The sequence below is a fragment of the Syngnathus acus genome, chromosome 10 (genome assembly GCF_901709675.1).
Source record: "Syngnathus acus chromosome 10, fSynAcu1.2, whole genome shotgun sequence".
NCBI classification, from domain to species: Eukaryota; Metazoa; Chordata; class Actinopteri; order Syngnathiformes; family Syngnathidae; genus Syngnathus; species Syngnathus acus.
Genome location: NC_051095.1, coordinates 13,128,453 through 13,143,037, shown reverse-complemented (window position 1 = coordinate 13,143,037; position 14,585 = coordinate 13,128,453). Strand labels below are relative to the sequence as shown.

The 14,585-nt window shown below is 40.1% G+C and overlaps 1 protein-coding gene across 1 annotated transcript; it reads right to left on the bottom strand.

The window, feature by feature from the left end:
• Nucleotides 1-293: 293 nt before the first annotated feature.
• LOC119129727 (cohesin subunit SA-1) lies at nucleotides 294-14,205 on the bottom strand. Its single transcript, XM_037263115.1, has 30 exons — nucleotides 14,192-14,205; nucleotides 13,085-13,172; nucleotides 12,714-12,923; nucleotides 12,063-12,159; nucleotides 11,746-11,822; nucleotides 11,463-11,667; nucleotides 11,095-11,246; nucleotides 10,359-10,556; nucleotides 9,120-9,218; nucleotides 8,843-8,922; nucleotides 8,587-8,694; nucleotides 8,237-8,324; nucleotides 8,016-8,118; nucleotides 7,801-7,904; nucleotides 6,979-7,071; nucleotides 6,767-6,859; nucleotides 6,307-6,507; nucleotides 6,013-6,074; nucleotides 5,822-5,909; nucleotides 5,663-5,740; nucleotides 5,481-5,573; nucleotides 5,228-5,390; nucleotides 4,566-4,690; nucleotides 3,943-4,044; nucleotides 2,808-2,941; nucleotides 2,568-2,690; nucleotides 1,959-2,203; nucleotides 1,561-1,750; nucleotides 932-1,012; nucleotides 294-855 (listed from the first exon to the last, which is right to left on the bottom strand). The coding sequence occupies exons 1-30, from the start codon at nucleotides 14,203-14,205 to the stop codon at nucleotides 798-800; spliced, it is 3,552 nt and encodes a 1,183-aa protein (XP_037119010.1). The 3' UTR covers nucleotides 294-797.
• Nucleotides 14,206-14,585: the final 380 nt, after the last annotated feature.

Genomic DNA, 14,585 nt, shown 5'->3' with positions numbered 1-14,585 from the left:
CAGTTTCAGCGCGGAAAAGGCGGGCTTTCTTCGTGGCGGGAAAGCTGCTGGGTTACAAAGCGTCACGTGACCCGTCCCATTTCCTGCTAGTTGCGAAAGGCGCGAAAGGCGGCGATTGGGTTGCATACAAAGGTACAACCCGTAAGTCAACCCCTTTTAGATAAGTACTATAATAAATAATTTTAAACTTAAAACACACTTGTCCAATAGTTCTGTGTAACTTTTTGCAAAATTTGCTTTTCTCTAACAAGAAATGGCAAAATTCAGGTGACAAATATGATCCCTTACTTTATTAATAGCTACAATCGTGTAGATTTCCTCAGAAAAAAACATTTTGTTCCTACTAAATTCATGTCATCATACAGCAACATGGTAAAAGAATATCGGTTAATCTCATCTGTTTAATAGTTTGAACATGTGATTTGTTTAACATGCACATGCAACAAATATATCTTGACATTTAAGGTCACTTAAATTAATTTGAACAACTCAACACATTTTGAAATTCATATGATTAAATTATCAAGATAACATTCAAGTTAAATAAAACAAGGAAACAGAGCAGGAGGGACAAAAATGTAACATTTTACGAACATTTCTCATATTTCTATAGTATCATAACAATAATGTGCTTTCCCCCTCATCCATTTCATTCTGCTCTCTAATTCTATGACAATTCATGGTAAATCATTTAGGAACACTTACTTGTCTTTTAACTAAGACGTACAAAATAGATTTGTTATCAAAGCAGTCCTGTGTTTCTTCATCCACGATGCCGTATATGAAGAATCTCTTTCCTATTTGTCAGGCTCAACCTTTCCCTCTTGCTCTGAGAAGTCATCGTTCAGCTGAAGTCTGTGGACACAAGAATACAGGCAAATGTCTTAATTCTGGCGTGACACACTATTTGTGTTTTCTAAAATGTTCTTACAAGTTGAGCTGGGTATTTAGTCCTCTCTGAGTTGGGGTGGATCTCAATTTCTCGGTGGACAGCATTTCTGGCCTCTGTGATCTGAAACGTGATGCAGATGCATGTTTAAATGAGGCATTTCTGTTTTCCACTATGTAGTATTTTGTCAACTAACTTTACTCCACTATTAACATCAGAGGTGGGGAGTCATAACTGGGCCATAAGCAGCCCGACAGACTAACCGAGACCACAATGCAATTCTAAGTCAAATCTCATAAGAACTGCTATAAAAAATTACAACTAATTAGCCCATTAATGCTCATAGTACGGTTGAGCTTTAGTCATGTTTTAAAGGAATTCACCTTTTCAAGTTTATAAAAAAACAGCTAGTAGTGTTGCCTGCTACTCAGTGGTGCTTTTGATAATGTAAAAATGTTATTTAATATTTAATTTTTTTTTAAAGTGTTTTTGATATGGATAGACCGTATTTCGACGCATGCCCGGGTACATACGTATGTAAAATCAGGCCTTGGTGACAGACTATTTCCGAAGTTTCCGAAATTGTAAATTTCAAGTGGCTCTTGTGCCAATGCCTTGTAATTTCCATTATGAGGTTACTTCAGAAACAGTTGTGAGATTAGAAAACATACTCCAAGTTGAATTGATCGTCAGATTCTGGTTCAGTTAAACCGCCGCCAACATCACTTTCAGAGATGCCTCCCCTGGACCCAAATTTAGTGTGGGGCTGCTTCAGGGCAGTGGAGGTGAGAATCGGGCAGGGCAGCTCACTGGAGTGGATACTGCTGCAATCCAAAGTCGAGTTGGAGTTGGCCATTAAACCTGAATGAGGCACAAGTCAAAGCCTGATCGACCAGTGTATCTTTGATCAATAGTCTTTTCAAGCCTTTTCCATGATGCATTTTCAAGCTTTTGTTGTAAATTTGCATATTAATCCAAATTGGTTTTGTATAAGCTTTCAAAGAAATTCCAAAAGCAGTTTTTAAATGAAACGTACAAATAATCTGTATCAGTCTGATTATTTTCTTACCTCCAGTATCGATCTTCTGGCGTTTGATTATTTTCTTATCTCCAGTATCGATCTTCTGGCGTTTGATTATTTTCTTATCTCCAGTATTGATCTTCTGGTGTTTGGTGACAGGCATGGTTGGTGAAGTGATGGTTTCAACCTTCTCCCCCAACTTGGCTTGGGTGCCTTTCAAGGAGCGCTGATAAACATTGACTGAGTGCCAGGAGAGGGCAGCAGTGGGACACTGGCTTTTCAGGATATCCATCCTGGAAGAGAACACAGAACAAGGTCAGCAGCTACAAAATATTTTTCAAATCGAGCAGTCTGCAGATTATGTCAACCGTTAGTTTGGGGTCACTTTTAATTGGTAGTGTTCATACATATAGATATGTCCTGCCCTGGTGAGTGATGTGCATGTCGTGTGTGCAAATGGCGATGACTGTTGTTAACTCTGGTTAGCCAGTCTGCGGACTAGGCGTGAGCTGTGGCAGATTGCAAAGTATGTTATCAAATTATTCGAATTTTCAATATATCAAAAGACTAAATTCAATATTTGTACTTTACAGTAGCATTCCTTCATATATCATTTTCCCTTCTAAAACATCGAAATACAATCGGATGAGAGCTCACAGCAGGTCCTTGTCTTGTTGCAGCAGCTTAAAACTGAACTTGCTAAGCAGCTCCAAGAAGGCCACATTTGGGTGCTGCTCTTCCTCTTCCTGACATGCCCGGAACGCAAAACGTATGCCGTCCCTGATGGGGAAACAACAAACACCACCAACCACATGAATTTAACCCATAACTATAGGTTGATAACAGTGCATGCCTGACAGTGCTGCTTGTTGTTATGTGAGTGTGTTTGGTACTCACATGTGCAGCGCTACCAGTGGTTTGCGAACATGTTGAAGGTTATTGCCAAAGGTCATGGCGAGCTTCTTGGCCAAATCTTTGATCTCGTCAATATTCCTTTTATTGACCCCCTCTACCAGCATCTCTGTGAACACCTGGATCAACATTTATAGCCAATCATCAAAGGATTGATCAAATCTCTGACGCTACAGTGTTGTCGTATATGATTTAGACACATTGATTTTATGGTCAGTAGCTTCTTTCACATTGCCGGTAAAAGTCCAGCAATTTTTCAGAGGGTAGTATGACAGCAATGTTGCCTGTGCGTGCTGGAATTCCTGATGCTTTTTTTTCTTGACTGGGCGAAATGATTTTTAAAAACAATGTAATTGCAATTTTGTTCTCCCCTCCCTCAATATTTTTCAAGGTCCTTACCCTGCATATTTTCTTTTTAAACAAACAAGCACCAAATTAATCTGTATTACAATATCAGAATTATTATACATACATTTTTGGTCTCATAGGGTAGTCTTATGCACTAGCACTTTGAGATTCCCCCGAATATAAAGTGCGTTATAAATATAATTTATTATTATTATGCTGGGATAAAAAGAATAATGAATTGAAATAGTTTATCAACATTAAATTGTTAATAATTTACTAACCACATTAACTCTTATCACCACGACATCTTCACATAAATCCTCCAAACAAGTGTGACATAATCACATGTCAATCACAAGTCAGAATACAACTTGGGCTATGTTAACAATGCTCAATTTGGATTTCTGGGTGAAATCGGAATTATTTTGTGTATGCGTTTACATTCCATATTGACTGCAACCCCAGTCCATCTGGTATGTGAACACATGCAACCACAGTGGCCCGCATGCGCAGAGGAGACATTATTCGCATCGTGATGTTTGCGGAGGTAAATGTGGTCAAGTGAGTAGATTGTAGATGTGGTCAAATGATTTTTTACAAGACTCCTGACCGACTGAAATAAAAATACGATGTCGATTTGAATAGAATGTAGTCCAGCCAGCCCTATCCTTTAACCATTCAATGTTGTTTTTATCATTTAATCGGTGCACCTTGTGTGTCTTTATTTCTATCCCAAGAGAAACTGCTGTATGAGCAGACATGCATGGCATACCTGCTGCACAGTAAGGCAGAGACTCCTGGCACTCAGGACAGGATTGATGAGCTTCGTTTTTGTTATGGTATCTTTGATGATGTCACCAAAGTCCTTATAGTTCTGCGAGAAAAAACAAAAACACGTCAGCTTTGACAGTTTCATTACAAATTACTTACGAGACAAAAAGAAGAGCCGTCAGTGGAGTGCAGATCTCCTCCAAGGTGTTAACATTTGCCACCAGCAAATGTCTTTTCGTTCTCCCCTGGGATCATGAGGATAAGCTTATCAAAAAAGAATGGGTCTAGTAAAGCTACTGCTGCCACAGTCTTATTTTTTTCATCAGGTTTTTGTCAAGTTGTGAGGTGTCAATTGATTAATATATGCTTTATAACATTAAAGTGTAGATTCATAATAATGCCAATATTGTTCTGGAAGAATGCATAGCCATCATAAAAACTATACGAGATGATTCATCGAGACACAAATTTACTCAAGCAAAAACCCAATCCTACGAAGCATCCTTGGTAGTTTCTGTGTCGCTTCTTTTCGGAGAACCCCCGATTCACATCGTATTCTATCAGCCTTGAACAACTCTGTATATTCAACACACAGCCAGTGAAGGAAGTTCTTGTAGGGTCTACCTTGTCGTAGTACTTGTAGACATGGGTGGCAGCACTGAGGTCCAGCACGCCGAAGATGACCAACTTACAGTAGCCAGCAAGCAGCCTGCGCTTCTTCGGAAGATGTTTGATCGCCTCCTCATCAGCTGAAGATGGCAAGTCACAGTTGATTACGTGTGAAATTAAGAAAGAGGTTCAGACATGCCCAAGAATTCACTCCATCAATGAGGTAATAGAAGACAATACATCTCTGCTAGTGTTCACTAGAACAGTCTCCGCTACCAGGGGCCCACAGCTTGCAATTATTTTGTGCTCAGTAACATTCACAATTTGTTTAAAAAGTGCGTTTAAATGCCTTTAAATGTGTTGAAAACATGTTTGGTGGCAGAACTGTAATTTGTTTGCATGATCTGTCTATATTGCAGATTCACTAATCGCAGATGGTTCTGCAACATATGACCAAGGATGTTTCGTGGAGACATTTAGTAATACCTTGAAGGTATTTCATGTTGAACCTCTTCATACAACGAATCATGAAAAGTAAGAGTTCTTCTTAGTTTCCACAAATTGAAAAAGAAATCCAGCAAATGTTCTTATTTCTGAAGCAAATGTTAGGCTGGCTCAATAAGACAACGATTGCTGAGAGTTTGACAGATTCTGGGCATCATACAAGTCTGAACTACCTTCCTCCTCCGTTTCGTCCATGAAGATGTAGTCCAGAAGGAAAACTGCCATCTCTGCAGTCAGGAAGTGAGATGGCACGTAGTACACATTTTGCAGGCCGGGTTCAGAGCGGACAGTATTGGCACGGTAAAGCAACAGGAGGTCACACAGCAACTCAAATGCCTGTTGCGGGAGACAATCCATGATTTGAAGAATGTATCTTGTACACAGTGTGATGCAATGTGATAATATTTATTGCGCTGATGCTCAGACCTGATCCCTAATCTCAGTTTGGGCAATAGACAAGCATTCTTGGCAGATTTGGCAGAAGAAGGCCACCTCTTTCTTCAGGCGTTTCACTTCCTCCTGGGACCGATGACAAGAAGTATCCGTGAAGACAAACAATATGTAAGAATATTTAAAAAAAAAAAAAAGCTTCCTTGTCCGTCAAGCACCTTGGTTGGAAGAGAGGGCAGATTTACTTTGGCCCACATCAGGTGAAAGGCTGAGCACCTCAAAGCTGCCACCATGAGCTAAAAGAAAGCAAATTGACACTTTTGATATATATTGGTTCTCATTATTAAATAACACCAGGAGCAGAGCTCGTCACAGACTTCCTTGTCGAAGTGTCTGGATTCCATCCGACTTTTAAGTAGGTCCGTGCAGGAACCAAATAGTCTTTCAGTTGATAAGTTTCTGGCACTAAAAATAGAATTGTGCAGGATTATATTTTAACCCACCCACTCTCCCACATTGTTTGACAATTGCTAGGTATTGTAAACAAATAATGTAGTGTGTTACACACCTGACCAAGGCCGCCATCCTTTTCAAGGCCATTGCTGCATTGAAAACATCATCACTAGGGGCCTGGGTAACAAACATATACACGAGAGACCCAGAGAAGTTAAGAGACAAGTGTGCTGCAAATTTCATCTGACAATTATGCTCAAGTACTCTACGTTGACCTTACTCCAGGCATGTGGTGTTGCATTGCACCTTCAATAAAGACAATATTTAACTTTTTCTTGCAGTCTTAGTAGGAGTGGTTCAGAGGAACATTTCTATGCCACAAACCAGATGAATGTTTAGTCTGCCCAACCTGCATCAGGTCACTGTAATAGGTGTTGAAGTGCTCAGTCAGGTTGTCAAACAACTGACTAAACGCCAGGTGTGCACGGGAGGAGAAGGTGTGCCTGTCGGAGCAGAGCGTGTCGATCAGTTTGCTGCACGCCTCTAGCACAGCGTTCTCCGTGTGCTTCTCTACAATCAGGCATATCTGAGTCAGGATCTGGTCCAGATGCTGGTGACAATCAACAGATGAGCATGAGAAAAACCAGAGAAAAGAGGAAAAATAGATGGCAGGTCCAATGTAAAAAAAAAAAAAAAAAAAAAAAAAAAAAGAAAAAGACTACTTTACTAGACAAATGTCATTTAAGTGTAGGCTAAACAAGGTGCAACAATTCAAAGTGACATAACAAAACAGGTCAAGATAAACTGTCATGAAACCAAATTAATTTAAAATCAAATTAAAATGAAATTAAATGCTAGGAAGAACCTACCTTCTCCATCCACTGCGCACTGCTGGACATATCCAGGTTGAAGTAGAGCGGCACTTGCAGGAGGAGTTTTACTTTCCCTGGGTCTGCCGAATACTGCGCAGGGGAAGCAAACATGCATATACAGTAAAGGTTCAACCATGAACGCTATGATTAATGAGTTTGGATCGCCACAACATTTGTGCTGGACTCGACTAAGAAACCACAACTGTTACCTTGGCCAGCAGCTGTGACAGTAAAGGGATGAAATGGGTCGTGATACGCTGCCTGTCCTGTTCCCGGGTCTTCATTTGCTTTGCACTCAGGCCCTTTGTGGGAACATATGAACACAGATCAATTTTGACAAAAGTCTTGGTACTACTATATGCCTCATAATTAGTTGGATTGTAAAAATCAACGTGGTGAGAGGAAAGACTTAAAAAGTTAGAGCAGAAAATGCAGAGGACATGGACAAATGGAAGAGGATGATTTCCAGTGGCACTCCGTGCATAGGTTTGAGATTCGCAAAACTTTTTTTTTTGGCAATTGTATGATTCCAAATTTGAAGACAATGGATGTGAAAGGATATTTTCTGTTCCCGTGATATGAAGCCAGGAACTACTAAAACAGAAACTTGAATACTACTCTCTTCCCCAAAAAGAGGGATGATTCTACGGAAAAGTGGGGGGTACACTCCATATTTTCTACCACTATCACTTCTTGTGGATGTAATAGTTTGAATACTTATGGCCTTACAGCGTACCGTATGTGTAGTCTTGTATGTGCCATGACATATAGCCGCCATTAGAACACTGGAGGGCTGGTTGCTGGAAATGGGCCTTTATACACCAATGCAGATACTATTGCATTAAAAACCAGACGTTTGCAGCTAGAACAGTCATTTCCCACATTAACAATGTATAGAGTGTATTCCTGATTAGTTTAATGTTATACTCATTGAAATGTTTTTCTTTTTTAATTTTAAAAATATGTACATTTCTAAGTGACGCCAAACTTTGGAATGGTAGTGTAAATATGTTTACAGTATATGTCCCCACCTTCTTGACCCAGATTCTCCCAAACGGTGGGGTTGCCTCCACTGCCCGTCGAATCGCACATACCATCAAGTCGATGAGTGTGTCCTCCTCCACGTTTGTCAAACCTGACCAAAAAAAAACCAACACTTTTTTTCTTAATGTACACTGAAATGATAGCTGTAAAAGCATACTGGAGGACACATTTGGTATGTTTGTGAGTGATTTTGAATCCTCACCATCTTCCCGTAGCAAAAGAGTTGTCATGCACTCCCAGTCTTTTAACTCCACAGCAGCAACATCCCACAGGCTGTCAACCAGGTAAATTGCATGGTCGTGGAACTGTCCACAGGTGGAAAATACGAGTCGTTCAAGGAAACGTTTTGATCTTTCATTCAGTTTTCTTGGCAAGTTTCAGGAGGCTGGTGGCTAAAAAGAGATAGAAACAAAAAGTATCTACCTTACACTGGATGTAGAAGTTGGTGAGGACTTGGAAGAAGGCATAATTGATGCCTTGCTCGTTCTCACTGTCAATCACACTTTTCAGCCTACGAGAAACACACAACACAATACAATACGAACCACTTTTAGGGACAAAATCACATTTTCCATTCAAGGTCAAGTCACATAATGCTCACCTGCTCTCACAGGAATTTGACGTGGAAAGGGAACACAACTCAAATCTTTTGGTTCATGCAGATGTGATTATTTAGTGATATTCTAGTGGCTGTTATAACATTGCTAAAACAGATGCTATTGTGGCTTTAGCACCGTACTGAGAAAACAAGTAATTGAGGAGGGGGAAAGTACTTCAGATAGAGGAACAGGCCAGCTGCGGACGCCAAACTGTGTTGTGCGGCATAAACTAGGGTATAGATATGAGCACACTCCTCCTCCTGCAGGACTTCACGCGTGCTCCTGCACACAAATCAAGTTCAGTTGAAGTTAGAGTTCTGTCAGACGTACCACCCACAAACAGATTCGCAATAGATTGGACTTTTGTTTTTAGATCACACACAATGCGTAATTTCAATATTTTGTCAAATTACAGATATAAACCACTTACTGTTGGATTTTCAGTAACAGCTTGATCACTTCCACAGCAATCTCATATTGCTTGTCCATCACCATGTTGAGCATCCTCTTCTGAACACAGACAGAAACACATACTACATTTACCTGGCAAAACACATTTTTAGAAGAGATAATTGATTTGAAGCCAGACAGGAGGAGAGATTACAAGACATATGGTTTTTAAAAAGGCATTCAGTATTAATAAAAGAAGGCGTAAATAAAAAAAAAAAATATGCCAAGCAAACAGCTAGTCCAGAGGGAAGACTCACTTTAAATCTATTGGTGAAAAGCTCCATGTGGTCAATAAACTTCTTCTCCGTATAAAGATTCTGCAGGCTTCGCACACACTGCAGACGCACCACGCTTTCCTGCAGGACAACAAGAAGGAGAGTATAACGTTGTAGTGTAGGCTTTGCTTGAAGAAACTCTGAAAACCTATCACCAGGTTGGTGCTAGTTACAGTTTTTATTGATTGCTTTGACCCGTTTAAAAAAAACTGGGAACCTCTCCGTCTTCATCGTCACCATCTCAGCAGAGCAGAGCAGAGCAGAGCAGAGCAGAGCAGAGCAGAGCAGAGCAGAGCAGAGCAGAGCAGAGCAGAGCAGAGCAGAGCAGAGCAGAGCAGAGCAGAGCAGAGCAGAGCAGAGCAGAGCAGAGCAGAGCAGAGCAGAGCAGAGCAGAGCAGAGCAGAGCAGAGCAGAGCAGAGCAGAGCAGAGCAGAGCAGAGCAGAGCAGAGCAGAGCAGAGCAGAGCAGAGCAGAGCAGAAGACACCTCATGCAAATGTGTTAACCCATTCTCAGTGGATTGACATTGTTTTCCCAGTCTTTAGCAAAACAGTTAACACAGATGTTATTCAAGAAGTCCAGACTCGATGGTTTTAGCTGTGCTAACAGAACAGAAACCATATGTGCCGAGCTCTTAGAAACTCCCTGATCAGTATGCAATCACTAAAAGCACCTGTCTGACACAAAATGTTTCAATTTGCTAACAGTCTTCAGGTCTGTGCAATATTCAAGTCCACTTGCCCCCATTAACATAACCATGGTATTCTGATCAATTTTGAAATGGTGGAATAAGAAATAAACAGATTAATCCATCCATTTTCATAAGCAGCCATTTTGTCCAGTATTGTCCTCCACTGTCAACTCACATTAGAAACTTCATGGCTCACCTGCTTTATGAGTTTGGTCATGTGACATTCGCAATGCGAGCCAAAGGCACATGGACATCAATTTCAATCGATGAAACGAATTGATGAAACCAGATGGATTAATCAGCTTAATTCTTCGACCAGAAACACATGAATAGAATCCTGTGTTTTGACTAGTGGGTGCACATTCAACATATGATTGCAAAGAGCAAGTTTGCCTTGAGTATCTATTTAAACATTTGCAAATTCATTCTGGTACATAAAATTAGTAAAACTTTTATCCCTAAGAAACAGATGACCATGATGAAACCTTGTCTAAAAAGAAAGTAAAAGTGACTATAAGGCTTAGTGGTACACCTTGTCATACAGCATCCAGCCCAGGTATTTGAGACATCCATCATTGAGGAAGTTCTCAGGGTTCGTTTTAATCCACACGCCCAGCTCCTCCATGCAAGCTGCTCTGATCGCTACCACACGGTCACGGTAGCGGTGCACAAAAATGCCCCGGAAGGTGGCGTTCAACAAGAACGAGAGCTCCTCCTTCTTTCTCAGCAGCTACAATATGATGCAATCACACAGCAGTGTAAACAGGACTCATGAGGATGTGCTCAACCTGAGTCTGACTTAAGCACTGTTATTGGCCTGATTTACCAAAATCTCAAATAACAGCACTACTGCGATGTCCAATCTTTTACAAAAATCCAAAATAGATGGCGCAAAGTTGAGACTTCACTCACAATAATGGATTGACTGGCTGTTGGAAAAGGGTATGAGAGTGGACGAGGCAGCCATATTTAAAGAGTTTTGCACCTGACCATTATGGATTATTTTTTAGTTCCTCTGATATTTGTCAAAATTAAATACAGATATTTGTCCATTAGCACTCCCAAGAATTAAGATATGAATCACGGGCAGATAATTTGACTGTTTTACAATACTTTGTATTTGCTTAACATCACGAAAAGAGAAAAATTGGCCAAATCGGCGGTTAGTAGATGACCTTCCAGCCATCAAGCTTTTTCTCAGCAAACCTTTAGTAAATCAGGCCGTTAGTCTATAGGTACAATGTGTTGTGTGTGTGCAAGTGTGTGACCTCTGTAATGGAAGCCTGAAGCTCTTCCAGTCGCTGAGAGCTTTGATCTTCCATGTCCTTGCCCATCTCCACATTGTGGTAGCGCTGGATGGTTTGCATCTGATCGGAAACTGACACAAAAACCTCCACTACTCCTGACATCACTTTCATGGCTAACAAGAAACAAAGACACATCTTTAGTTAACAAATGTGAGTTTAGTTCAATGAGCTTACATGGCCATAATAATAGGATGAATTGACTCGTGGAAACGATTGTCTATTGTGAAAATCCAAGCAACATTTTGTGCTTATTGCATAAAAGGTACAAGTTGATAAATGCTGTATCTTTTGTTTCAGACGTTCCAGAGGCTCTGATGCCACATGCTCACCTATTAGGGTGCTGGTGTGTCTGAATGCTCTGACTTGGGAGTCAGACAACCCGGTGAGGAGAGAGAGCAAGGAGACGAAGAGGTATTCATCATAAATTAGACTGTTTTGACATAAGCGCACCAGGATGCTGGCAAACTTGCAAAGGCCCGCTCGGAATCGCTTCGGCGAGGAACCCGCTCCAGACAAAGGGTAGCTCGCTAAACTCTGGAAGAATAGCAAAGACATATCTATTGACAATACCTACTCAAAAAAACTTGCCTAAGATGTTTCTGATCTCCTTACCCTATCAAACTGTCTGGTTAGCGTGGCGATGATTTCTGCATTTTGCATGGAATCAAGCATCTCTCTGCTAACCACTCCTGGGCAGATGGAATAAATAGCAGAGTCAGCCTTGCCCTTAGTGGGAAAAATACCTGTTTTAATACTGATAAGGCACTCTGTGTAAAATAGCCTTTGACTCTTTTCAAGTTTTATTGAATTTATTATGTACAGTGCTGGATTTCTTTGCCACTCTGGAAAAAAAGGCCCCTATCTAATGAAAGGTTGACGTTATCTTTGCTATCAGTTGACCCATGGCGCCCCACTTCCAAGATTCCGACCTTGGCATCCACAGCACTGAACGATGAAGTTGATGAGCACCAGGAATCCCTGCTTGTGCCTCTGCTTGTAGTAGTCCAGCCATTCGTCAACCACCGTCTAGAGATGGACAGAAAAGTGGCAGCCAAATTTGATTTTGGATAATGGTTACAAGGCAGCGGTACTCCAAATTTCAAACAATACATTCTGTGGCACTGTCTTCTTTGAGGTGTGTTAAATTTACAAGACATTTTTACTTCACAGGTATGAAATCATGCCTCACGAGTGTTTATTTATTTACACTCTGTTCCATTATGTTGTTACTACGTAGTATATGTTTCATAAAGTGCAAGACTACAGGGTACTAGTTTTCTTATTAAAATACATGTGTTTTTTGGGATGCTGAACTAGATTAATGGCATTTCCCATGATTTCGATGGGGAAGATGATTTGAGATGGGTTCCGAAAATGGTAAACAAATGAACACACTCGCAAGTTAAGTTACAGTTTTTTAGTGTGTGATGATAATTGTTGAGTGTCGTTTTTGAGAAGTCAGTGTACTAATATATATATATTTTTTAATTCTAATTTTCATCCAGGTTTACAGTAAAACATTTCTCATATCATAGAGCCTTAGCAGATGACAACAATGGTTAAATGGAAGATTTGCTCACCATTAGGTCACTCTTTCCACTGCTGACAGCATCGTAGATATTTTTTGCATTGATAGTCGGGTCATCGCTGTCCAGTTCTCTTTTGTCAGGCCTGGGTGTGTCTTGGAAAGACTGCTGCCCCTGAGAAGTTTCTGCTGAAGAGACATTTGGTCTACTACTCAGTCTGGGTAATTTTCTCAAAGCATCATTGTGCCTTGGCTTCTTGGGTGGCTTGGGATGAAAGAGAGAAAGAAAATCAAGTGATGCGAAGATGACGGTTGAATGAATATTACCTATCGCATGATGACACCTGACACATATATTTAACGTCATGATTTTCATTCTCGTCTTGCTAATTGTTGAGAACCAAGGATTTGAATTCATTCACTTACCAGTGAGCTTGCCTCTGCCTGTATTTTGCGCTTGGTGATTTTCACTGGGAGCTTAAAGTCATCATCGGAATCAGACAAATCATCTGAGCTAAAATGATGAAAAAAAAAACACAATGTATTAAAATGTAAGGAAATAGTTTAAGTCTACAGTTACAAGAGAGATAATATTTTTGGATTGTACCTCCAATTGTCACTCTTACCTACTGGTACTTGATGTGCCTGACAAATAATCTGAAGTATCCATTTGTTATAATTTTGGACAGTTTTGCTGATCAATACAAACACAAAGCACAAAGAGAAAACCAAAAATGAGCTTGACCATGGTAGCGGGATGCACGATATTCATTTTGTGAAATAAATTCACTTTATGCTACTTCATTTATTACTGTTTATAAATTGCAAGCACCAGTGCAGCGAAGCATTTCACTAAAATTGGAGACATTTTAAATGACTGGCAAGAAATTGTTTGGTTTTGCTAGAAGTCAGTTCATTAGGGAAACATTCTTTGGGTGCTTCAGCTGCAAGGGGATATTAGCTCACTAGCCACAACACTGCACTTAACTATTACCTAACCAACTTACTAACCAGTGAAAAGCATGGGAATTATTCATACAAGTACTTGAATCTAAAATGGAAGCGTTTACGTTGACCTTTGCCTAGCAACATCAGGACCGACCGTGCAGACTACTTTAAACCACGAGCACCCGGATTGGCCAGACCAATTGGCAGATGCTGTGATTGGTCTTTGGTGAATTTGCCTTGATTAAATCCTGTTACCTGGCAGTTTTCATCTGAGTCATCCACCACAAATTAGACAATCGCAGCCAACTTACTTGTGAAAAGTGATCACAAAACTCTTTATATAACTTTACACTAGTTGATATAATTCTCTTGAAACAGATTATGTTGATGTTGTTGCCTTTTTTCTTTTCTTTTTTTAATATATAGCACAAGTGCCCAATTTACAAACAAATACTTTAGAATTCAGATCCAGTAAAACGGACGTTCAGTAAAAAAGTAAAGCATGAACAAAATGTGAACCGAAAACAGAAAATGTAGGACAAATTGTCCAACCATACTTTGGGCACGATAGCCCCATTAGCTCACTAGCCAGTAGCCATGACGCCAGTACTACTCATAAGTATTAGTTAACCAATTTCTAACCAATTAATAAGAATCAGATATATTATATCAGTACTTAATACGTACTTAAAATGTATACTTACAGAGATTACGTCCGCCTTGAGTTAGCGACAACAGGAGCGCGAATAAACTCCTAGAACTAGGATTGACCCGAACCTCATCGACAGAGGATGTGATTGGTCCTTGGTGATTCTGCCTTGATTCCAATTGGTAAATCGTGTTACCAGGTAGTTTTCCGGTCGCTTTCCATCGCTAGCTAATTAGGCAAACACAATCAACACACTCATGAATAATTATTACAAAACCTATTTACCCCTTCTTTTAGACTGTTCTACATATTAAATTTTGCCTTTACATT